Genomic DNA, 26,795 nt, shown 5'->3' with positions numbered 1-26,795 from the left:
TTCAACTCAAGCATCAATGAAATAATTAATTTTTTCCATTTCCAAGAGGTTTCCACTGAGTATAGGGGCACCAGATTTTCCCATTTGTGAGGGACTGTGCCACATTCACTGCTGTCCCAGTGTTCTTGAACTAAAACAATGTCCCTGACTTTTCTCGGTCAGATTATGAACATTTAAAAAAATTATTCAACTGGAGCCATTCTTTAATATATGGGAAGCAGAGCCTCAGTCATTATCAAATAGCGTCAGCTGTCAGTCAAGCTACGAATGCTGCGCCCCACTTCCTGACCAACCTGCACACCGTGCCCTGAAAATACAATAATACATATAAATTATATTACTTTTTTTTTTTTATAAACCTTGATGTAAACTGTCATGGTTCTCCCCTTTGGGGACTCTGAGTTTTTACTTTTCAGTTATCAGTTGTTCTGTTTTGTTGATCTTTGGTTTATTTTCCATTATATTTCACCTGAGTTTAGTTACTCTCTGTTGCCTCCTTATGCTTGTTTCCTTTCCCCTTGGCTTCCTTCTAGTTAGTTCCAATCACACCTGCTCCATATTCAGATCAGTAGTTCATCCTTTGTTTCGTTTCCTTTATATGCTCCACCTCTGCAGTCACTCAGTGCTGGTTCCTTGTTGCTGTTTTGTTGTTCCCTCATCTCTGGCTTCCTTCATGAGTTTTCCCCTGATGCTTTCTGGATTTTTGGGTCTTAGTATTTTGGATTTTTGGTTGTCTGCCTCTGTTTTTTTTTTATTAAATCTACAAGATTCACCTCTGCCTCCTGGTCTCTGCATTTGGGTCCTCAACCAACGTGATTCTCAGTGAGCTTGTTGTGAAGTTTGCCCAGATTGTTTTTTAGTTTCATACAGATGAGTGCGAGATAAGGTTTTTGTATCCCAGATTGTACCTCATAAGCATTCTTATTGTTTCATGTTTGTTTTATTGAAGCTGGAAGAGAATCGTTCTATTATGTTATGAGTTTTCTGTTCTCCTGAGCTTCTGTATTTGGTTAAATATGCTGTTTATAAAAATGTTTTATTGCTTGTGTGTATGCCATGCTTGTTATATGTGCACTTGGTTCCAGCTGGTTTATCATGCGATTGAGTTTACAATGTGTTTTCACGAAAGCAGATGTGTCAATCACTGTGTCTGTCTTCCTGTAGATAGAACAGGTCTACTTTGGCTGGAGCTACGCTAACACAGTTGCAAAGGGTTGTGAGCTGTCCGAGTAGCCCCACACATTTTTAACCTCTCAAAACCCATAGTTTTAAAGCGTTTACAAATAACAACTCAGAATGCATAAAAATTACACTGGTAAAATGTTTACCAATATAGACATGTTAGCATGTCAAAATGTACCCTGACAAAGGAGCCACAGCAAGCAAGCATGTCTTTATGACTGCTGTTAAAAAAAAAAAAAAAAAACGTATAAAAAAAAAAACAACAACTTGGAGTCTTGTTTGAACTGATGCAGCTTGGGCTTGATGCAGCTTGCGTGTTTTACTCATTCATCTTTCATGTATATGCTCAGAAACTAGAAGGTGTTAGCTTTCAAATAATGTATCACACATGTAATTTGGGCTTACAGTTCCTAAGTTATTTGGGTATGCAAGTAGGTGAGAATTTTCCAAAATGAGGTGGATATTAAGAGGTTAATTAGATTTCATAACCACAACGTGTTGTGATCAGATTTCCCTTCAGAGCGAATGCTAAATTTGTTAATTCATTGTTCAGTCTTTTTGACATTAGCTAAATAAGAAAATTGACCATTAATCTTTCTCTCTCAACTGCTACTGTATGCTCTTTGTAAATCCTCAAGATTTAAAAACCGTAATACTAGCTAGCATTTCTCCTGAAAAAAAGTCATTAGAGGAGCTACTTATGCATCTATTTTTTTCTATATATATATATATTATATATATATATATATATATATATATATATATATATATATATATATATATATATATATATATATATATATATATATATATAAAGTATTCCTAATCAGTGCCCCAGATTTATTTTTGTGTTTGTGGTTTAACTTCCCTGCGATGGACTGGCGACCTGTCCAGGGTGTACCCCGCCTCTCGCTCATTGACTGCTGGAGATAGGCACTAGCACCCCTCGCAACCCCACTCGGGACAAGCGTGTAAGAAAATGCATGGATGGATGGATGGATGGATGGTTTACTTTCCACAGTCAAGGGCAGCTCTAAAAACATGGGGTTCTAACTCAAGCTTTCAGAACCTTTACAGTCTTCTGGAAGTTTGGGCCAGATAAGTGGAGCATATATTGCTGCTTTTCTATGTTTGATTCTGGTTCTGGGTGTGGTAGATTAACCCAACATGTGGATTCTTTGTATGATCAAATACAACCCAAATATCTCTCTGCCATAACTTTCCATCAAATTTGTATTGACTCAGCTTATAAAAATAATATAGCTTAGATAAAATGTTTCGGTCCATAATTTCTTCTTGTCAATCTCTCTCTACTAAGCAGAGTAAGTTAAAGGATTTAGACTGATGGAACATATATCTCCCATTACATTTCAATTCCTGTGGACAGATGGTTAATATCAATCATGAGTGAAAATCTGCTCATAGCATTATGTCAACTTTGATGCAACAGGAATTATTCTGCAACAGTTTATCCCTCGCTTATATTGAGCTGAGGATGAAAGAAAAATCCACTGGGCTGGCTGATGGCTGATTGAAAATGTGCAACAATCTGGGGGAAGCTCTCTAACTGGGGGACACTGTTGTGCTGTGACTGCGAAACTCATGACTTCTAAGAACAATTAGAAGCATTCTCTGTCGATGCTCTTGTTAACTGATTTTAAAAAGAATACAACACATGTAAGCACATTAATACATTACGGTTGTCTAAGTTAAAGCTCAGTAAAAACGTTTCACTGAATGAGTGCAAAACAAAAATGTCAATCAAGTTAGGATTAAAGATGGAAGAAAACTACCCAAACCAAACTGACTCTAAATGAAAGAGAAGTCACACTTGATAAGAAGAGGATTTATTTATTCAATTTGCAACATTTATATGCAAGGCAATCCCATGGTTTAAAGGACATAACAGTAAACAGAAAGGGGGAAAAAAAAGATTAGCCTTGAAGAAATGGAAGTTAATTGTAGAATGCATGATGTTCGATGATGCTCTATATATTAAATTTCAGATCAGACTCCAGCTCGTCTGCCTGGCTGTGTGTTTCCTGGATGGGGCCACCTTTTATAGTTGCCTCTTGTATCTCTGCTTCTGTCTTCTGGAACCCCAGTCGGCTTTGGCAGATGGCCGCTCACACTGAACCTGGTTCTGCTGGAGGTTTCTTCATGTTAAAAGGGATTTTTTTTCCCTCTCCACTGTCGCTACAAGCATGCTTACAGTAGTGTGAGGGATTGGCTTTGAGTCAATAAGTCGATGCAATCAACTGGTTTTCCTTAGATAGAAAACTTTGAATCAATTTGACTGTATGATCTGGTTGAATAGTAAAGTGCATTGAGATGACGTGTGTTGTGAATTGGCGCTATATAAATAAACTGATTGAAATTGATCTGCAGAGGAAACAAATCTTTTGGAGTGCAGTGTGACTGAAAACCTGTATTTACTCTGTCATGACATCAGTCATGTTCTACGGTGTGATCTGTTGAAGCAGCATCTTATCTGCAACTGAAAAGAATGAACTATATCCTAAGATGTTCCCTGAATGCAGTCCAAGAGGTATGAGGGAAAACATCAGTGTTGGACAATGTCTCCCACCACATGGGCAAGACACATAGCTAACCCGCATTTCCTACTGCTACTGGTCAGAGGGTCCGGTGGGGCCAGTGTACCGCGGGCTCGATTCTGTCAGTGAGCGCCAGGGCAGCTGTAGCTATAATGCAGTTTGCCACCATCAGAGTGTGAGCGTGTGTTTGAATGGGTGAATGACTGAATATAGCGTAAAGTGCTTTGGTCAAGTCTCCTGACTTGTACAAGCACTATGTAAGTACATGCCGTTTAACATTCACCATGCCGGGCGTGCTGGTGGCACAGTGGTTAGCGCGCACAACCCATGTGTGAAGGCCTTAGTCCTCGACACGGCAGACCCGGGTTTGAATCCGACCTGTGGTCCTATACCGCATGTCTCTCCCCCTCTCTCATACCCCCTTTCCTGTTGGCCTTCTGTCGAAAAAACCATGAAACCAAAAAAAAAACCCCAAAACTCTCACCATGCTGTCCCTGAGCTGGAGCGTTCCTTCACTCGGAAAATGTTGCAGATTTCATCCTCTTTGTTGACTGCACCAGGCTATATATGAGTGTTTAAAGATGTAATTAGTAGCACAGTTTTTTGTTTTTATCTCATTAGCAATTTTTTTTTCTTATCTTCATGCACTGTTTCAAATCACCTTCATGTGGTTTTGTACACCATTGCATTTACTCTGCCAGTGTTTGCTTCTACCATCAGGCTCATTGCACAGCTTTCCACCATTCCACAAACTCCCTTTTGATCTTCCTTTTCTTTATAACTTTTCTATTAAACTGTCCTTGTGCTTTGATCCTTTTGTTAATATATAATAACAGTTGCCAGTGTTGTCTAGTCTCTTTGTCATTTCTAAAATATTGTGGCTGAATTCTCATTTCATCAGAGGACAATTAAGCCTGCAGTGTTTAAAGCATTACTCTCAGTTCTTTGTGATCTCTTGGATAGGTATTGGATGCATTCTTCGAATAGTTTCTGTCACTCTGCATCCCCGGTAAGGTTACCCACTCTTTCATATTTTCTCCATTAATAGGTAATGGTTCTCACTGCGTTTCACTTTAGTCCAAAAGCTTTTGAGTCAAAGTTTTGACAGTTCAGAGGTGCTTACCTTTCCTGCAAGCCAAATTGTCTCAGTATTTGTCTTTTAACAAACATACAAGAATCCATCTTGCCCGACTCCCACATTAACCACTAAGGTGAATTTAGACACAATGCAGTGAGGAAAATGAATTTACATAAAATTTCTACGCAAACCACGTTTGTAAGAAAAGAACGGAGATCGCTGAAGATCAAAAATCGTAACTTTTCTGTGAAATCACTGGACTGGTTCTGGTAGCCACGTAGGTTAAGGAAGTGCAGCTGAAGCTTTCTCAGTCAGAGTTGAATATATAGTAGAGAAAACTAGTAAAACACTCAGAGAGCGCATACCTTTGCAAACTAGCCAATTTCTTATCAAAATCACCACAGACACCAGGTTTGGTCCTAATGCTCCTTTAGAGAAGCTCAAAAATAAGTGACACTTCATCAGACATATTTATGATTCTCTGATGTCAGATTTAATATCGTGGAGATAAATGGACATGGAGTGAGGCTGTTTATTTTTGTGATAATAAGCCAATATATGCAGATGCTTTTAGGGGAACTAAACCTGGAACTTATAGTTTTTCACTCAAATTTGGCCAATAATGATGATTCTGATCAGGATTGAATGTTGCATGTAAAATTAAACTTACTTTCAGTCATAGTTAATCAATTATTTAAGAAGCAAGTTTTTTTATTTGTTTTTGTTTTGTTTTTTTAAGAAAGAAGATCATCTGGTTTGAGAAATCCAAAGATAAATTAGGTTATCCGGTTTGAATAAAGGTTATCTGTTAAAATAACATTATGTTTAAAAACATTTAAGGTTTATAAAGAAATAAAGCAATTGTTTCTTTTATCCACTGGATTATATGAATAGTGAAGACATTCTGGTAAATATAATGTTCATAATAAGACATAATACGACCAGCTGTGTAAAGGTGTGTTGCATTGCAGGTTCACTGAACCAAATTATCCAAGAAAGAGGATAGTTTCTGCTAGTTTATCTTGATCTATTCTTATATATTTCTTCCTATGGTTCTGCAATCCTGAGAACCTGAAGCACTATGACCTCTTTTTTGAGTCCTCCACTCTTAGTCCAACTCATTCTTTTCAGTTTGACTGAAAAAACTAGCCCACTTAGAATGTAACATTCAGACAAATTTAAAAAAAAAAAAAAAAAAAAGCTATCATAATTAATTTGATCAAGGTGTATATAACATTTAAAGTATTCACATGCTGTTTTCTCTGAACCAGATTCTTGTACTGTAAGTGGGGCAAGGCATACATCTCCTGCTCTGCAGTGAGCTGTCACACTGATTATGCAGAAAAAGTAGGGGTAAAGTACAGACTGTATATGTGCTGTCCTTTGGGAGTTCTTGTCATGCTCCTTCGCTGAATCAAAGTCTCTCCTTGAGCCAAAAAGGTTATAATGAAAGGAGGGGGGGGGGGGACTTTATGATTCACATGGTGGGACCTGCTCCACCTCATTAAAGTTTGCTGAGGCTCCAAACACGTCCCAAAATCATTTTTGGATAAAAAGTTATTAGTGACTAAGAGAGGAAAGAGACACTCCTGTCTAACACTGTGGATCATAATCACAAAACAAACAAATATTTACATTAAAAACTAGCTGTAAATTTGGTAATAGTTGAATTTATCTTCATCTCTGCTGTTCACCTGCCCTTGGTACTGAAATACCCATGACTATACAGCTCTAGTTCTTCTAATAACCTACTATTAGTTTGTAATTGGAGACTAGGCAGAATGAGTGTTAGCATGGCAGCTTCACATGGCAGCTATCATTGTAGCATTTAATGCATTTCATGTTAACTGAAATACGCTGTCGCTGCATTCTACTACTATACCAATTATAAATGAAGCCTAGGAAAAAATTCAAGTGGATGACACTAACTTTTCTACCAATCGCCTCCGCTTGTGTCCTTCCAGCCTACCGGCACAGTTTTATGCCCTCACCAATTATCATTCAAGGCTCTGCGTTTTAAACTTCCAAAGCCATTGATGTTGTCTCTTTCCAGCAAACTGCAACCCTCATCTTTCTTCATCCTGCTTGCCTCCCTATGATATTCCATTTTGGTTGTTTTTTTTCTTTGTGCAAGTCTGTCAGGGTTGAAATGGCTTCATGTGAGGCTTCCACTGATAACTTTGGAATCTAAAACCTTTGGTCAGAAATATAAGAAAAACTGTTTAAACATCTGATTTTATAAGGTTGGTTAGAAACTTCTGGGTCTGCTGGAGGTTTCTTCCTGTTAAAAGGGAGTTTTTCCTCTCCACTGTTGCTACAAGCATGCTTAGTATGAGGGATTGCGTTCGAGTCAATGAGTCGATGCAATCAACTGGTTTTCCTTAGATAGAAAACTATGAATCAATTTGACTGTATGATCTGGTGAACTGTAAAGTGCCTTGAGATGACGTGTTGTGAATCGGTGCTATAGAAATAAACTGAATTCATTGGAAATAAAACAGGCAAAAAGGTTTTAATGCACAAATGTCTCCCTCCCCCTAAACCCTGCAGATCTGCTCATCTTCCTGTTATAGAAACAGTCCTATGTAGTAAATTAATCCAGGTGGTTACCTGGTATTTGAAAAGCACTAGATAAAGAGTAAAAAAATAAAAATAAATACTCTATTTTCCAAGATAATTTATGGTTATCAGTTAGGTATAATTACAGTGAGTTTTTATGTAATTGAACAAGAGTGATAAACAATTGTTTCGTGCTATAAATTTTTTTGCAGTTTTAACGTTTAATGGGAGAAGATATGGAACATTTAATGACAATTTATATTTAGTCATCTTTTATTTTCTCTAATGCTGCTGAACAGTTATTGCATCCAATCCTGTTTAGAAGTCACCTGATTAGTAAATATAATCCACCCGTGATGCTTTCACTACAGCTATTGTTGTTGTTGGCTTGTCAGAGAACATCAGAGAAAGAACACAAAGAGCAAGGAGCACATCAGACAGGTCAGGGCCAGTTTTGGAGAGGTTCAAAGCAGGGTTAGGTTTTAAAATAAAATGTCAAGCTTTTCCCACATCTCACAGAAGGCTGTTCAATCCATCACCTGAAAATGGAAAGACACAGCTACCAACATGTGACCGTCCACTAAGACTGATTTTCTTGGCAGGAAAAGCATTAATCAGAGAAACAGCTGAAAGCAGCAGAGATCCAAAGCTCAGGTGGGAAAATCCATCAGCAAAATAACTATTAGTCACCCACTCCACATCCCTGGCCTTCATGAAAGAAGCAGGAAGAAAACTATTGTTGAGCTTTCAGAATTTCATTTGAAACTATACAAGACTTTGTGTTGGTCACCATACCATCTATCTAGAATATATTTAAGCTTGTGACTGTCAAGTGACAACAAAAAAACTAACTTTTTTTTAAAATAAATATTGATAAAACAAGTTTCTTCCTTTTTAGTTATAAAGTTTTAGAGCTTTAATTATGTTGTTTTTGTGTATGTTTTTTGTTTTAAATAAGTCTCTCCTTCAGTTTTGTTATAACACCATAAACATGACATGAATAGCTTGTTTTATTTAAAGATCTTGCCTCGTCCTGACAGGCAATTTATCTGCTCATCAGAACAAGCAAACAACCTACTAAGCCATTTTAAAAACATCTTGGAAATAGCCACATTATAGAAGAGTGTTAGGTTGTGTCAGCAAGAAGGACAGGAAACAAGCCACTGCATACATTGGAATATAAGATTTAAAAATATTACTAAACAACTCCATTATACCTTATTTTAATCTAAAGGCAAACATAAAAAGTTTCATTACAGTTTTTTGGTAAAATGAAAATGAGAGTAATTTATTATGAATGGAAGTTCTCATTTTATTAACCCTTTATAGGTAAGTTACCATTTTTGATCACTTGCATACCCCTTAGAAATGGAGTGCCATTTATTTCACTCTCAGAGTGTTTTTCATGAATTTCTTATAGAAGCACGTTTGTTATTTTTCTTAATTTATACGGGCAAGTTGGCGTTTCTTGTTATTACATTGACATTAATTTATGCCATCAAAATATGCATTTTTTTTTATGTTACAAAGGTACTAAGGCTTTGTCCTAGATTCCAATAACACACTACAAACACTACACTACACTACAAAAATGATCTATACATTTGTGAAAATGTCTCAAAATAAGTGTATTTACCCTTAATTTGAGTAGGTAAATAAGAAAATCTCCCAGTTGAAGGAGCATTTTTATCCTTAAAATCAGATTATTTGATATTATGCACTTCAAATAGGAGAGGAGACTGCATTTTTTTTCTTTAATTTAAATGTACATTGTCTTATTCCATTTGCAAAGTATCTCACTTCCCTGCTCAGTTCAAGAAAAAAAATCACTTATTTTAAGAAAAACAGACTTACTTAGATTTCAGTTTTTTTTGCACTGTACTCTTTGCTTGAAATTTAGATAGACTTTCACTGAATGCCCTATAAAGGGTAATAGTTTTTAAAATTTCCTCAAATATAAACCTTCATCTCATATTGAAAGCACTTTGAACGTGAAACTTGTGAGTTCTAGTGGATCTGTGCAGTAAGGATAAAATCACCATCTGTTGAACCATAAAATCCTGAAACCCACAATTATACAGTGCATTAGAGTTTAAAACAATACAAGAATGACAACTTATATTATGTAAGTCTATTCATCTGCAACAATGGAGATTAAAATAGGACTCCAATAAAAGGGTTCCCCCTCTATATAGAATAAGTTAAAGGCCCTTTGGTATTATTGCATCAGATCTAGATTAACTAACCAAACTGTTAATCAATTCTAATGCTGAACAGATTATCAGCCATATAATAGGATTCATAGGTGAAAATATTCCATGCCGTTATACATTCTCAATTATATTCAGGTCTTGCCCATTCTAACACCTGGATATCTTTAGTTCTGAACCATTCTATTGTAGCTTTTGCTTCATGTTTTGGATCATTGTAATGTTAGATGATAAATTTCTCTCCCAGTCTCAGGTCTTTTTCAGACTCCAACAGGTTTTCTTCCAGAATGCTCCTGTATTTGGTTCCATCCATCTTCGCATCAATCTTAACCCTCTTCCCTGTTCATGCAGAAGAAAAACAGGCCCAAACCATGATGCTGCAACCACCATGTTTGATAGTGGGGATGGTGTTTTCAGGGTGATGAGCTGTGTTGCTTTTACGGCAAAAATAAAATTTTACATTGTTTCCTAAGTTCGATTTTGGCTTCCTCTGAGCAGAGCACCTTCTTCCAGATGTTTTCCATTTCTCTCAGGTGGCTTATGGAAAACTTTAAACAAGACTTTTTGTGGATATCTTTAAGAAATGGCTTTCTTCTATAAAGGCTAGATTTTTGCAGTATATGACTTTTGTTCTTTGGATAGAGTCTCCCTCCTCCACTGTAGATCTCTGCAGTTCGTCCTGTGATCTTGGGCCTCTGGGCTGCATCTCTGATCAGCCTTCTCTTTGTTTGAGCTGAAAGTTTAGAGGGATGGCCGGGTCTTCGTAGATTTGCAGTGCTCTGATGCTCCTTCCATTTCAAAATTACAGCTTGCACAAAACTCCTTGGGATGTTAACAGCTTGGGAAATATTGCTGTATCCAAATCTAGCTTTAAAAACAATATCCTCAACCTGTCTGGTGTGTTCCTTGTTCTTCATGATGCTCTCTGAGCTTTAAACAGACCCCTGAGACCATCACAGTCTAGGTGCATTTATACCGTGACTTGATTACACACAGGTTGATCCTATTTATCATCATCAATCGTTTAGGTCAACATTTGATCATTCAGAGATCCTCAATGAACTTCTGAAAGGAGTTTGCTGCACTGAAAGTAAAGGGGCTTTATTTGTTAAAAAAAGCTTAAAATATCCAACTTGATGATTCTTCACATAAATTACAATTCTATATCTTTATATTTGAAACCTAAAATGTGGCAAAAGGTTGAAAAGTTCAGTGGTGCCAAATACTTTCACAAGGCACTGTATATAGCAGCAAAAGTGTATCACTCTAAATACATAACAAAAAAATAGGTATAAAAGCAGAGGGACCCATTCTTCAATAAAACCCTTGAAAAAGCGACCGTAACCCTGTCAGGAACCCACGGGCCTCAAAGAGAAGTCTTACTCACCATTTTGATTGAAGACACTGGTCCGATGCTGTTCACGAATATGTCCACATCTATGACAGTTGGTTTGACTAAAGAAAAAATAAATAAAAATTCAGCAAGTCAAATATCTTACTTTTTGTCAGTCTTTCACATTGATGCTTTAAAAAAAAAAAAAAGTGAAAATAAGTCTTGGATTAAAGACACTTTGCGGTTAAGAATCCTCTGAAGAGAAAGTAGCTGCTGAGTGAAGAGGCCCTCAGGACGTAATGATCCCACATTAGTCTTCATCACAAACCGCTGTGATGAAACACCTCCACCAGTGTTCTCTTGAAAAAGACAATTATGCATCAATTATTCTGCAGTGAACCGAGCCCAGAGACACACTTTTAGACCTTATTCCATTAAGACTTGACTCTCAGTCCTTGTACTTTCATTTGCCTTCCTTTGTCAGTTTCTCTCTTTTTTTTGTGGCGATCAAAGCTACATCTTAGTTCACTTACATGTCAATCAAGGGTGTTTTAGGGAGCCATACACCAAAAATAGGCATTGGTGGAGATCAAACTTTAATCAATTTAGTCAACAATTGTGTACTATGTTGTAGCTGGAGAGAAAGTTTGTGGTTTGTTAGAGAACACAAATAATTAACACATCAGGAATAAAATTAGAGACATTTTAAGGAGGCTCTGTTGGGATCTGGAGCTTTCCAGCACACCTGAGACGCATCTACTCATCAGGAGACCTCTCCTTTATAACCAGCTGCCAGACCTTCCTTCGACGCCGCAGTGTTGACCTTAGTTTGGTTAGCAACCTGAGCCTCTGAAACTGAAGAATCTAGTTGTCTCTGTTGAGAGATCAGATTCTAACTCTCCTCTGTTTTTGCCTCACAGGAAACCTGTCTCTAGCCTGAAGCTCTGGGTGAGCTTAACCTGCCAATCTGCCCCGGTGAGCCAAACCTGAAGATTCCTATGTGGATTCCCCTGCTGCTCTTGGTGAAGAGCTGGAAACTCTGATCAAGGTCTGCCATTCAAAGTCAGAAGTTACACGCTGCAGCTGGTCGTATTCTCTGCTTAACCAACAGTCTCTGGACCCAACGGTTCCCTCTCTCTCAAAGAGAAGCCCGGACTCAGTCAAGGTAGAATCTGAATAATCAAGAACTCATAACTCATCTGCCTGCTCAACTAATCAAACTATCATCTCTGCAGACTTCAGTGAACCAGCCCGGACCAGTTCCAGAACCTGTACATTATCTTGTGTTGTTGAAACTTTCAATAAACTCTGTTAAACTTTTACCCAGCCTCCGTTGTGTTCTGCATGTGGGCTAAGAACCTTAAACCCATCATGACAGGCTCACTTTTTACATCAGGATCCCTGGCTATAAACATCAGGTGCATTAAAAAAATGTATAGATAAGGTCAATAACGAAGGACACATAAAACATGGGGAGGGAGGAATAAGCTGAAGATCCTAAGGTGATTAAAAATCAAGAGTTTGCCTTTTTCTGGCTGGACGTGGATCTACAGTATACCCGCCATTAAGAAAAACGCAATCCTCTGATTTTATTGACATACATTTAAAATCAGGTGAGAAAAATTACTAAAACTAAGAGGAAACTCAGTTCAGATTAGCAACCTGGAGGTTGACTTAACAGAGCACTAAGTTTAAGAAGGTGCCATAGGGACGGGAATTACCCATGTCGAAGCTTAGAACACCAAGTAACCATAGCTGGAGGTCAGCTGAATGGCAAGTAGGCAACAGTGATTGTTAAAGATTATAAGGAGAGGTGTCTGATAAGGTCTTGAGGACAAAGAAAAAAAAGCATGAAGAGGCAGATAGATCCTGCCAGTGAACTCTGGGACAGTAGCTGATGGGATGAGCCATCCATATCTCCTACACTACAGCAGGAAAATAAAATGGAGGATGAAAATATTGGTAGTGGACTCCAATTTCTCCCTATGTGGAACAGTGGTAAGGGCAAACCCATTGTTTAAAGAAAGTAATAAGAAGTACAGTTTTCATTTTGCCTTAAGCCATATGTGAGGGACCAAACTTGAATAAGGACAAAAGGTTTTCAAAAATTGAAAAAGACTTTCATTTAATGATGTCAGAAATAATGAACAAAGGTTTAAAGGCAGTACAAAATAGCTTAAATAATAAATAACATGGATTTGGGCCCAACTCAACTGAGGTCAACTGAACAGTAACTCAAACCAAAAACTGACCTACTGAAAAAGAACAGAGGCTGCTTAAATAGGGGTGGAATAACCTAACCTTGCCACATGAGGGAGGTACAATATAAGAGAAAAGCAATAAATCAAAAAAACAAAACTAAAACATATTAAACAAATAAAACAACTCTTTAACTTAGCACAAATAATAAGTGAATATTAAGGTGACAAAATTTAAACTTAAACAAAATCCCCCCTTCAGTTCTTTGGGACAGTGGTTTGTTCCTGACTTCCACCTCCAGCTGATCCACATTTGTAGAACCTCAAAGAAAATATCAAGTAAAACCATTCAGCCATATTAACTAAAGTGTGCACCCATTAGAAAATATAGATCTAAATGGAATAAACTAAATCTGGAACTAAATACGAACTACAAAAATATACAAACACTTTGTGGTGGGGGAAGAAGGACATCATGTAAAAAGCATATTAGCAACCTCATGGAAGAAGTTGCTTTTTGTGATTATATGGCAAGGTTTATCTTCTAGCAGGACAAAGGCCGTAAACATAGAGCTAGAGTTTAGATAGGAAATGCTTGTGAAAGATTAAAAAAAAAAACATATTACTTTTTTTCTACTTAAAGCTGAAGTCTGTAAGTTTTAAAAAATCACTTTTTTGTCATATTGGCTAAAACTGTCCCTATGCCCAGACAGCAGTACATGTGATATGTAACCTGTGAAAAAAACTGTTTCAACTGGTCCCGCCTACTGCCTGTATTGCAATCTGGAAAGAATAATTCGGGACGAGACAAAACAACCAATCACAGCCAGAGGAGCGTCTGATGGAGTGTCAATCACAGCTCACACACGCTGAATCCCGCCCCCTCCCTCTCACCGTTGAACCTGCCGCTGCCGCCCAGCTGCCGCAGTCAGGAGGACGCTCGTGGAAGTCATGGCGGAGCGACAGCCACCAGCGAAAGAGAAACTGCCCTTACTGCCCCTGCCGACAACTGCTTACACGGCAAACTTCGGTATAACCAGCATCTTATATCTAGCTGCTTGGAGGTGAGTGTTATCGCTCTTACCGGTTCACACTCCATGTCGTGTACGCTGCTTGGACGCTTCTGGTCGCATGCGGTAGCCGCGCAGATGCTGTGAGAGGGGTGGAGCTTGGAGGTGGGGCATGAGTGAAGCAGAGAGGGTGGGGGAGTGGCGTGAAACCTGTTTTTCTTCAAATTTTCAGTCGAAGTCTGCTCTCTTCTCAATGTAACAGACTGCAGCTTTAATTATTGTTACCTTCTGAGTGTTGGTTTGTCAAAAAAAATTCTACCCCTCAAAATATTGTTACAACTTGTTCAGTTTGTATGTATGCTGTTGCAAAGCATTGTTGTCTTTTAGATTTTTCGTGGTCGCTTGAACTACTACAAAAGCCATAACATAGTTTATCAACCTTTAATCTGATACTTACTAAGAAAGTAAGAAGTGAGTTTAAAAAATGCACGGATGCAGCAAATCTGACAAAAGACTAGTTGGTGTTTGACATGAGATTTGAGAGTTAATTGCTTGCAAAAAAAAAAGTACTCTTTTTTTCTCAATAAAGGCCCACAGTCTTAGCCTAATGCTGCTCCTTGCTGGTTTTGGCGAGTTTGGACCTGGATTCCTGGACAACCAGGGGTCTGCATTTGCTCCTGGAGGGGGAGCTATCTGTGTCCAGGTTGGTGGATGCATTCCAGGTACTACATACCTGGACTGTGGGTGTGGGGCCTGCAATGTTGTGCATTAACACGTTCAATGAATGCCGTTCGCTGAATACGTACATATTTATAGGCAGTGTTGGGCACGTTACTTTGAAAAAGTAATTAGTTATAGTTACTAGTTACTTCTTCCAAAAAGTAACTGAGTTAGTAACTGAGTTACTCCACAATAAAAGTAACTAGTTACTAGTAAAAGTAACAATTGCGTTACTTTTGCGTTTCTCACCCTTACCATCCAGCCCCCACCTTCTCGCCGTGTGTTTCAAAAGCCAGCTGAATAGAGTGGATGACAAGTACCTGCAGAGAGTTTTGAATTAATTGCAACTCAACGTAAATTACATCAGGGGGGAACGCGATCTGATGGGCCTCTAAACCCCGTCAGATAGCGTTACCCCTGCTTAACATGGGGTTTAGGTATCTGATGCGGTGTCAATATCATCAGGCTGCATTACCTCTAGGCAGAGATGGGAAGTAAGGAAGTACAAATACTTCGTTACTGTACTCAAGTAGATTTTTCTAATATTTTTACTTTACTTTACTACTTATTTTTACGGCGACTCATTACTTCTACTCCTTACATTTTTACACAAATATCTGTACTTTCTACTCCTTACATTTTAAAAAATTGGCTCGTTACTTTAGTTTTGAATCATTTCAATGGAGTTACCGTTATTATTTTTCACGTCATCAATACCAAATTCAATCTAATTGGATGGGAATCTACGTTGCATTTGACGCACCACTACAAGATGAATCGACAGATTCGGCGGTATTCATTGGCGGCAAATCATTGCAGCTTGGTGGCGGTGGCGTTAGCATAGTAGCATGGACGACGATATGATTGAAAATGAACACAACGGAGATCTAGTCCTACTGGCAGACATCCATTTAAAATGTAGGCAACGGCATGAAAAAAGTGGTTTCTACTTTTACTTTTATACTTTAAGTAAATTTACAAGCCTGTACTTTGTTACTTTTACTTGAGTAAAGAAGTTTAATCAGTACTTCCACTTTTACAAGAGTATTTTTTAACACAAGTATCTGTACTTTTACTCAAGTATGGAAAGTGAGTACTTTTGCCATCTCTGCCTCTAGGTAAGTGAAGTTTTTTAACAGGGCGTTCAGATCTGGTGAGTGTATGAAATTAATAACTGGGGATGTCTAATTCTGAAATCCTGTGTGTTTGGGTTGTTATAGATACTGCAACATCTATCTATCTATCTATCCATCCATCCATCCATCCATCCATCCATCCATCCATCCATCCATCCATCCATCCATCCATCCATCCATCCATCCATCCATCCATCCATCCATCCATCCATCCATCCATCCATCCCGATTTCTCCCTTTCTCCATATATCATTTGATCGTTCATGCTCTCCGTAGTTTCCCAGTGGCATGAGCAGAGGGTGGCTGTAACGCGCCGTTAGCGAGCATGCACGTTTCCTGTTGCTTACGCGGTGAATTATGCCTCCTGCGCTGTGCGGAGATGCCGGGGAAACCGTATCTGATGGGGAAACGCAGCTCAATGTAACACCGGCATTTCCATCTGGAAACGCTCTTTTGCTGCTGGAGCCATCCTCACTCTCCATCTCTCTGTGTGTGCTATACGTTAAAACCCGTAACAGCCAATCTCATCCTCCCCTCTCTCATGACAAGGCTCACACGAGTCCTATCATAAAAAAAAGGTTTATTGTGCGACCTGAGTAACGCGCAGTAACGGGGTGTCGGCAATGGTAACTGCGTTATAGTTACTGTACAGTCAAAGTAATTAGTTAGATTACTCGTTACTAAAAAAAGGTAACGGCGTTAGTAACGTAATGAACGGGAATGAGAGCATAATGAGCCAAACTTTTCATTGCATAACTTCAGGTTTTACAGCAGTTATTACGGCAAACAGCATTACAGACCAGCATGTCTACTGCTAGTACTACGGTAGTCAGCCTGATTCAGACCCATCTACTGGTATTTCTGATGCCAGTTTTAAAGATCGCTTGGCAGAGTTTTATGAACTAATAAAGGAAGAGAAAGCAGAAAAGAAATTCACGTTTTTGTACAAACTGTGCCCACCGGGACTTAAGAAACAAATCCGTACGTCAGCCACAGCCACTTCAAGTTAAAGCATCCAAAGTATCTTGGGAAATATCTGCTACTGAATGAGGAATGTAAGAAATAATTTTTGATACAGATCTTTTCAGCAGAACCTGAATGTACCCATATGTTTCTGAAGTTCTGTGTAAAGGTATCCACTGCACATACAGTATACATTGACAGAATTGATTATTTTTCATTTCTTTTTATATATAATGATCACACATTTAAAGGGTGGAATATAAGGTTCTAGTGTGTAGGATTGTGGCTTAATTTACCAAATGAATTTGAAGTAGATTCTTTGTAGGTCTGAACTTAGTTATTTTTTGAAAAAGTGAAATGTGAACTTGAGCTAGTTAAATTTCGTCTTTATTTATTTATTTAGTAGAAGTCATAGCCTTAGAACGAGTGAATGTTCTAGTGGGCTATGGGTCACTGGTCTTGGGAGACTAACTGGCACTGATTAATCATGGCATCCTCTTCCTGAGAGGTTTTGGGAGCTCCTCTTTTTCACCACGGGGGAATTCTAGGGGATCCTTTAATAAGATCTTTGCTGTGATCGGATGTAAGTGTCGGGACAAACAGGATGCCAATCAGCATGGGGGCATTTGCTTAGGGATGTGAGTTGCGTTGCCCAAGTGAAGATGGCAACACAGCCCACTTCAGAACTCGTGTGAAGTGTTTTTGGCAGAACGTCAATTTATAAAAGTAACTAGTCATAGATACTTCTCCAAAGATGTAACTGCTCTAGTGACTCGGAACTCAATCAAAGTCATTAATTAGTCGTCAAAGTAACTTTTAAATTACTATTTATCATCTAAACCAGCAATCCCCAACCCCCTGCCGGGTACCAGTCCAAGTCATTTGGTACCGGGTCAAACAAAAAGAATCAAAAACTCTCATAATTTCCAACAGATTCATTTCTCAAAGTCAAAATCTAAATTTTTCAAAGTCTAAATGGTGTTTTACTTTGAAAAATGACTGGATTCACTCCATTACATCCGTATATGACTAACTTCTGATGTATGTTGGACAAAACAACTTACATAGGTCAGATGATTGCTCCTGCTATAAACTCTCAACATCTCGTTGCAGCAAACCAAGCTTAGGTTTCTCACTAATTCACTGCTGTTGGGAGTAGTTATCAGGCTGTTTCTTACTTTTTGTGGTCGTTTATTTTAAAGGCATGTTTAATGTTACCATAGTGAACAGAAAGTACTACACTCACAGATGGGTCAGTTAAATGTTGTCTGACACTGAACTGGTCTGTGGTGCAAAGAAGTTTGGGAGCCACTGATGTAAACTATTGATACATTTGGAAAAACATGTCCTGTTATCCAAACTTGAAATGCAACTGGAAGATCAGTTACAAAATATGCATTATATTAATTAATGAGTTAAATAATTTATCGATTAATTTATATTACCTCTTATCTGAAAACATTGTATAATTTTTATGTGATTCAGCATTTGAGACAGCATTTAGTTCCTGTGCTCAACAATTGTTTTATTTGTTTTAGCAAGTTTTTTCATTTTTATTTCCTTTTATTCTGCTTTTATTCTTCTTCTATTTTATTATCTGATTCATGTAAAGTACTTTGAATGTTATGTACTGAACTGTGCTATACAAATAAACGTGCCTTTTCTTGAATATGTTTTTTTTTATAATATAAGAACAATAAAGAAAATTCTTGTTTTTGAAATTGATATCTTTGCAAGTGGTGAGGATTCAACTGAATGAATTGTTCTTTTTAAGCAATTTAATAAAAATAAAATATACTCTGCAATTGATTTAAACATGGGTCACAATATTTCAGGCAAAAAAACAGCAACGCCGTATGCAATTGAATTCAATGCAACTTTGAGAAACTTCAAAAGAAATGTGATGTTAAACAAAGTCGGCAAGGGTCAATAACTAGGTGTGTTTCCATTAACCATCAAATGGCACAAATTGTAATTCTGAAAATAGATTCACTAAATGTAAACTCCGCAATTTAGAAAAAAATGGAAAATACATTTTTTTAACATTTTACGATTCGATGGGGAGGTTTTTCCAAATTTAACTGGACCTTACTGCCTAGTAAAATGATGAAGACTTGAAGCAGGACGATGGCTACTAGAACCATGACTGAAATCTGGATATATGATATCATGTGTTTAAATCAATCGATACCATGTTTTTGTTAGAGTTATCACATGAACAGAAATTTTTACATGCAATTTTCATTGTATTTCTTACTTAATGGAAATTCTGCAAATTCAAAACTAGTGTTGCTGATGGTGAGACAATGTGAGGAGCTTCTTTAGATTAGATGTGCTTCTAACTTGGATAGTTTCTTTGTTTCTGCACAGTATGAGCAAATCACAGAAAATATAGCCTTCGACATCAGTGAGGTTGCTTTAATTTTTTCAGTATGTCGCGCCATTGTTTCTTTTCTCAGTGTTCAAGACATGCTGAACACTCGCCCACATCAAGGTTCCTCAGCCTGTCAGAGTCAAAAAAGCTATAAACTCTTTCCAGAACTGAAACGCATACACATTTCATCCGTGTGGGGACTTTCCACTGACTTCTATACACATTGCATTAGTTTGAATGGCCTAACCCTGACCCATACCCTAACCATACCCTAAACACAATACACATCTTAGTCCTAAACCGAACTCCCATTCAAAGAAGAGAACTTCTCATGAGTACCAGTGGTTGGTCCCCACAAGTACCTAGAAGTCCCCAAAATTAGCATAGTCCTTGGAAAATTTCCCCACAAGGTTCAAATACATGGCCCCCAACACCCATTCATGCTGACACTCATCCACACACAAAGAATCAAAGCTAAAGGTCAAACAAAAACACAAGTTTGCATTTAGGTAATGTAATCTGTCTACATATATGATACCAGATTTAATAAAGTCAATCAACCCATTTAGATACCCTCTTTACAAAGCCTTTTATCGAGCAAATTCGCTTTGTTACGCAAGTGTCAGGACTTCTGAAAATAAACAACACGGACTGTTACTTAAAGGTAATTCAACTTCTGTCTCATAACTCAAAAGTCCAATGTTTCCACCATTTTAACAGCAAGTTTTTTTCACCCCCTCTTTAGATTTGTGAGTCCTTATAAGAGCACACACTCTCTTGTTAAATTTGAAAATCTCACACATATTTCCATCTTCAAAGCCAAAAAAGGACCAGCAATCATTTTGCACTAAATGTTTTTAAAGTCTTTCTGTGTGGACCAATTAAGAGGCTAAGGGAGGATTTCTCCACCTGCTAGTCTGTGCAGCAGTGTTCACTCTTCATTCTAACAGATGGGACAATAAAGCACACTTCTGGTGAGTCACTGCAGAGGGTGCCGTTTAGTTATTTGACATGTATAACTGCTCGCCAACTGGTGAGCGTAGATCGACCATAAAATCAGAACACTTGCATTTAAGATCCAATATTAGGACCATTCTCTGGTGTTTTATGATAATTTCTAAATCACGACTGAACGTGCAACTGTGCTGTGCTAAACAACAGTTACCTGAAACACACTGTTGGAAGGGAACTCATTGTGTGTATGCTGTCAGGTAATAAAGTCTGCTGCAGCAAAAGGGTGCATTTTGACCTAGAGAGCAGCCACCAAGACAAGCAATTAATTGGAGACAATCAACCCTGATAGCTGGTCCACAACACGCTGCATCTCTTCTCAGTCTTTCCCCTCCTCTCCTGACCTAATTTTCCCGCCAAGAAAGAAAACTATCTATATGCAGACAGTCTGCTGAGGCATCCTATTGAATGGTTTAATGACAAATAAAAATATCATCAATATCTGTGTTCTTTTTCATAGGCCTTTAAATGATTCAACCTCTTAATTTAACAAGCAAAATACACTGACACTTCTGGGTCGTCATGAACAACAAGTCAACATAGATCAGTCCTAAATAAGTAATTTTAAAAAAACAAGCCGAGTCATTGTTGACATCATTTTCCCGCATCCTGTTTCACCACTGCAACAGCTCTTGATTTTCATTTGTAGTGAGAAGTGAAAAAAGCTTCTAGATTGTAAAAATAAATTCAGATATTGTACTATGATGTATGTATTGCCCATGTATCAAACAAAAATTCAGAATGAATTAATTGTACCTGCTTTATAGATAAACTAGGAATATGCTAAGGTATTTGATATATATATTGTTTTCATTCACATTTTAAGATGATATGTCAAGCACAACTTTGTAACACATTCAAAGCTTGGGATCTTGTTTTTATACCCTAATTCTGCTTTAAACCTCCTTACAAACTTCTCCCTGATGACCCTGTTGTGTTCTTGGTCTTTAGGTCATTCATTGTGCTTTAGCATTTTCTAAAGAAGGAAAGTTCTTTGGAAGAACAAAACAGCTGAATTAAACAGTCGTGGCTACCACCTTTAAATCAAAATGATTAAGTTTTCAAAAGCATATATATTTTTTTACGTTTATATAATATATATATATTTTTACGTGTATATAAACAAGGTTATACACCAAGAGTCTGTCCAGATAATTGTTCTTTTTAGCCTTAAAGTCGTAGGAAAACGGCTGTTCCAAATGTTGCATTTCCAAATTCTCCCAAATGGTGCACGACTTAACACGAGTGAATTCTGTGAATTTGATTGTTCATTTATAAAGAGGGCAGAATTGTATTATTTGGCAAAATGTTCATTTGATCTCTCTCTTTTATCTGACTGTGTTAATTATTATTCCCTCAAAAAATGAAAAAAGTTAGAATTTATTATTATCTGGAGACTATTAATAAAAGGAGGTGAAATGCAGCTCCGGAGGAGCCGTGTGTGTGGTGACATCACAAGTACGCTTCTGTTCCAAGTGACCTATATTTATGCTGTGTTCTCCCTTACTCCCATAGTCCACACTTTCCTGTATTCTTCTCAAGACCATAATTGGCGAGAACACAAGTCTGTACTCACGTTCTTGTGAACTGAGAAACGGCCAACAATTCGCTCTCCAACTATACCTGTAACAGTTATCACTACTCTGCGAAGATTCTTATTTCAACCGTTTCGTACATTAGCTACATCATAGGAATCAAGATGCTATGACCAAAAAAATGTGATTGACAGACGACCGTTGATTTATGATGGGCCGAATTTAGGTGTTCAGGCTGACGTATAACTAACTGGGCTGCATAAGATAAAGGCAAAAAAATTAACAGATTTTAAGACAGGATTTTTTTTTTTTTACAGAAATTTTCTACATTTTGGGACGATATAGTCTGATAGAGAGTACATTTATATACATGTTTAAGCCAGAAGGATTTGACATTTAAATATGACTTCCCTACGACTTTAATTGTCCTTTTTTACATTTTGATAGGAAATGCAACAGGGTCGCCAGGGGTAATAGCATATCCAAATAAAAGGCTAAAGAACTATTAAATATTGTGAAACAATCATTCCACCCACTAAATAAGATAAATATACCCCCTGTTATATCCATTGCCAGCACAGTAATGCAATATAATTAGGGGTGTGGGAAATAATTGTTTTGGCGATATATCGTGATATTCGGCTGCCCAATATAATATCGATCTTTCAATTCTTAGTTTCGATTTTCAAAAAAAAAAAAATGGTTACATAAAACATTGATGGGAAAATGGGCTATCTCTGCACCACCACTCTGGCAGAAAGTGCTGTGGAGCCCTTTAACTGTGCGTGCAGCACCAAATCTGTATTTGAGGCAGTCACAGTGGAAGAAAACCCCAAACAACATGGATAATAATACCTAATCAATATTTTCTGATGAAAATATACAGCACTTGCTGTTTTATCTCATCATTTGATTTGATAGCTGGGGAAAATATGGCAATATATAGTGATACTGCAATATGGCGATAATATCGTATCGTGACCCAAGTATCGCAACATGTATCGAATTGCAACACTCATGCCAATACTCACCTCTAAATATAATGTTGTTCAATACTTTTTTATTCGGAAATGAGTGCAGCACTATCCTCTGGATGGTGGTCTTTGGCAGAAGTAAAAAATTATTAAATCTTAAAACCAGAAAAGCAGCACAGATGATCAAATCTGCACTAACAAATACTAGAAAACTAGAAAGGCTTTGTTTCAGTGCAGAGCTTAATGCGGCAATGGTTTAAATTTGGATGGTCAAAAAATAACCTTTAATTACTCTTAAACAAAAGTCGCATAAAGGATCATTTTAACAACAAAAACCTGCACTGGCGAAGCACTAACCATTCAGTGTATTTTCACGCAGCTCAGCTACGCTTGTGGTCACTGAATTATACGGGACGGTTCAATGTGCGTGTGTTGTGTAAAATACGCCCGTTTAGCATTGTATATGTTGGTGGTAAATGGAAACAGATGACCCAAATGCGTCAGTGTCGCATAATAAATACTCGTGGTTCACTTTTGTCATTATTCTGACGCAATATGTCTCCAGCAGGTAACAGAAGTCTATACAGAAGAGGTGAAATATCAGGACTGTCAATCTGGGCTCCCTAGCGAGAACCTTAATCTCGCAATATCCTCCAAGCATAGTAAGATAATCATTGCTCCCTAAGGGAGAGGTTAAATGTAGAAGACACATTTTATTGTGATGGACAGTACAATGACAAAGTAAGGTAATCATCAAATTAAATTTTTTAAAATTTCATCTCTCTCTAACACTGCAGGGCATTTCCCTTAGAGATGGTAGGCAAAACATACACCTGAAAGCAGATAATTTTTTTATACAATTTTCTAACATTCATGTAAGCTAATGTATTATCTTATGATTCCTCAATGTTGTAACCTGGGAAAAATATCACAGTAATATGTATTCTATCTTGCTGCTGCAAGCCAGCAGTTGGTGAAAGCATCTAGGGATGAGAAGATGGATCCCAGAACCAAACTTCCTGTAAGATTAATGAATCATTGTGTTGGATGCTGACAGTGACACATTACCTAAACTCTCTTCAGCCTGATACCAGAGTCTGGTTCTCTGATGAATGGACAGCTATAAGCCAGGAGGAAACAATCTTCAGCTGCACATCTCTGTTTGGCACAGACGCTATTAATGATAAACACGGTCATGAGACCAAACAGCTGCATTCTGGTCTTTTTTTAGCAAAGTATAATTAATTACACCCTTGTCACACAACATTATTTGACTAGCTTTACCTGGTGAGACTGAGACAGAAACAATTCAACATCTATAACCAACCCAAAAGAAATTTATGTGATGGCTTCCACCAGGGGAAGGTTCCCAGCCTTACAAAAGCATCTAATTCAGATACACTTGAATAGATTAGATTAGAATAGAATAGTTAAACTGATCAATCCCTTTTACCTTCAAGTTTTATGTCGTTCTGAGTGGGTCAAACTATCGCCATTGAGTTCTCCCCTGAAACAGCTCCACAGTGAAGAAGATTACTCCTCTTTGATTTTCAATAAAAGGACCTGGAAGTTAATGGGTGTGACTTTATTATCCTATAAATGACGGGGGAAAAGGATGGAATAAAGAAGATTCACAGATGCCAGATGTGTTTAAATCAAAATGAACATTGGATATTTAAACAAATACCAATGACTAAGGGCTACTTCTGCTAAAGCAGTTCTGCTGCTTAATCAAGGATAGAACTAGAATTCAAATACCTATAACAGTATCCTGATGAACAGATGCCCTAATGCTCCATCTGAACTGTAGCTTTAAATAAAATTCCTTATCTGATCAGAGGAAGGGACTAAAAAAAGGTTTAATTACTGCTCTGTTTCCAAGCTGCATCCAAATATCCAAAATTAAACTTCTTAAAAATTCTTAAATAAATTAATAGAAGGTAAAAGAAATTAATTCATGTTAAACCAACATTAATTTGGTTAAAGTACAGCAGTAGAAACTAGGCACTGGGCCACTACAATACACAGTATAGGTATTGGTCATGTTAAGGTTCTACCAGTGTAAATGAACCTTTACAATAGCTGCCAAACATGCTCAGGTTATGTACATGTTATTAATATTTATGTGCTTTTTTAAGCCATTTTCTAAATGCCTTTTCCTTAAAGAAGAAAAGCAACCAAAGAGGAGTTCATTAGCTCTTTATGGGAGCAAGACCTTGTGGATCCATTTGTTTCAGAGAGTTGTTCTAAAATCAAACTCATTTTGGTGCTCAGAATAGTTTGATTTCTAACTGGTATCCAAGGACCGTCCTTCTGCAGCAGTGGAAACACAAGGTACCGGTGCAGAGCAACCATAGCAGATGTTAAGCATTTGAAAGTAATTCTGGTGACAAAAGAAAGAAAAAAAAACTCTTAGAGTGAAGTCGATTATTTATCTATTTGCTTATTTATTTATTTACTTAATTATATATTTTTAATGGCTCGATGTTTTAAATGACATATATATGCAAGGGAACTCTACATTTTTTCTTACCTTTCTATTTAAATTTTACAGGAAATGATGGAGTATTTATGAGTAATGCCCCTGGCCCACTTCCAGATGTTTGATTAAACTGAAATTTTGCATGTGAAGTATTTTAAATCTCTATTGATTAAATAGCAAATTACAGCTCTCAACTAATTGTGGTTTCTGATTTACTGGTGTTAAAACTGAGTCAAGTCTGAGTTTTTGCATTTAAAAGGACGTACAAAACGGGAGACTTTTGATTAAATGAAAGTAACTTATAGTGATAATGTCCCATAATATAACCTTGTAAAACATTTTGCAAGGTTATGTAATGGGTATCATCACCATAAGTTTCTTTAATTTCATCAAAACTCTCCGTGGTGTGAATCCTTTTCAATAGAAAAACCGGATCCTTGCTCGACACTCAACAGGCTCCATTTCAGACTTTACTAAGTTCAAACACCTGTAAGTCAGAAACCACAAACAGTTCAGAGCTGTAATTTGCTACTTAATCTATAGAGATTTAAATAACGTGACATGCAAAATATTAGCTCGATCAAATATCTGAAAGTGGGTCAGGGGCATTACTTATTGAACGCCCCTTGTATTAAAGGAGCTGGTTTACTTGCCGATTAACCGTCTTTGTTTTTACAAATATCACTGAAGTCTATTCTCTTCTTGGTTTTCCTTTTTAAAACTTTTCTACACGATTGTACAAATATGTCTCCATTCCTGCACATTTCAGTGAACTCATTCATCACATACTAAGCTTGCATGACATGGCTTCATGAGGGAGAGATGCAACCTATTCTTGGTGACCATGGGAGCAGCAACACAATGACTGATGGCAGGAAGACTTCAGCTTCTGCTGTCCCAGTCCAAACCCACTAGTAAATGGAATGCCAAGGGACTCTGAAATATTCAAAAAGCTGAACAGATCCCTAACCTCAGGCGAAATGCATCAAGATTGATCATCTGTTACTCAGTAAGTAGACATCAAAGCCACTTAAGGAAGACTCTTTAAAGCTACAGTGTGTAACTTTTAGCGACATCTAGTGGTCAGACTGCAGACTGCAGCAACACGAATATCTACCCCCCACCGTTTCTCCCCCCCAACAGCACGGCGAGCGTTACGGGACAAAATGTCTTCCAACACGTCCGCATCACCTACCTTCTCAAGTGATGAGGTTTGTTTACATAGATAATTTTACAGATAGTATTTAGTCTGTGTAGGGTATAGATTTCATGTAGACTTAAGATAATAAATATACCCGTTATTTTTTCTACATCGTTGTGTGACATTTTGGCGATCTCGCAATCACTAGTTTGTTGGCTCTGCGCTGCCGTAGCGCAAAGATGTCTGCCTCCATGGCTGCAAGACCCGCTCCTATGTAATTATAAATAACGAATTCTAAGGCAACGCAAATATTAAGGTTAAGAGGCTGAGCTCG

The 26,795-nt window shown here is 37.6% G+C and overlaps 1 protein-coding gene across 1 annotated transcript in view; it reads right to left on the bottom strand.

The window, feature by feature from the left end:
• LOC119772690 (gamma-aminobutyric acid receptor subunit gamma-3) overlaps positions 1 to 26,795 on the bottom strand; it is an 82,700-nt gene that overhangs the window by 40,387 nt on the left and 15,518 nt on the right. Inside the window, exon 3 of the mRNA XM_038269229.1 lies at positions 10,972 to 11,039. Coding sequence (XP_038125157.1) covers positions 10,972 to 11,039 — 68 coding nt within the window. The remainder of the gene's footprint in view (positions 1 to 10,971; positions 11,040 to 26,795) is intronic.

The sequence above is a fragment of the Cyprinodon tularosa genome, unplaced genomic scaffold, assembly GCF_016077235.1.
Source record: "Cyprinodon tularosa strain WSP-4 unplaced genomic scaffold, ASM1607723v1 ctg725, whole genome shotgun sequence".
In the NCBI taxonomy this organism is placed as follows: domain Eukaryota; kingdom Metazoa; phylum Chordata; class Actinopteri; order Cyprinodontiformes; family Cyprinodontidae; genus Cyprinodon; species Cyprinodon tularosa.
Note: the sequence above shows the minus strand (reverse complement) of the source record. Positions and strands in the feature narration are given on the sequence as shown.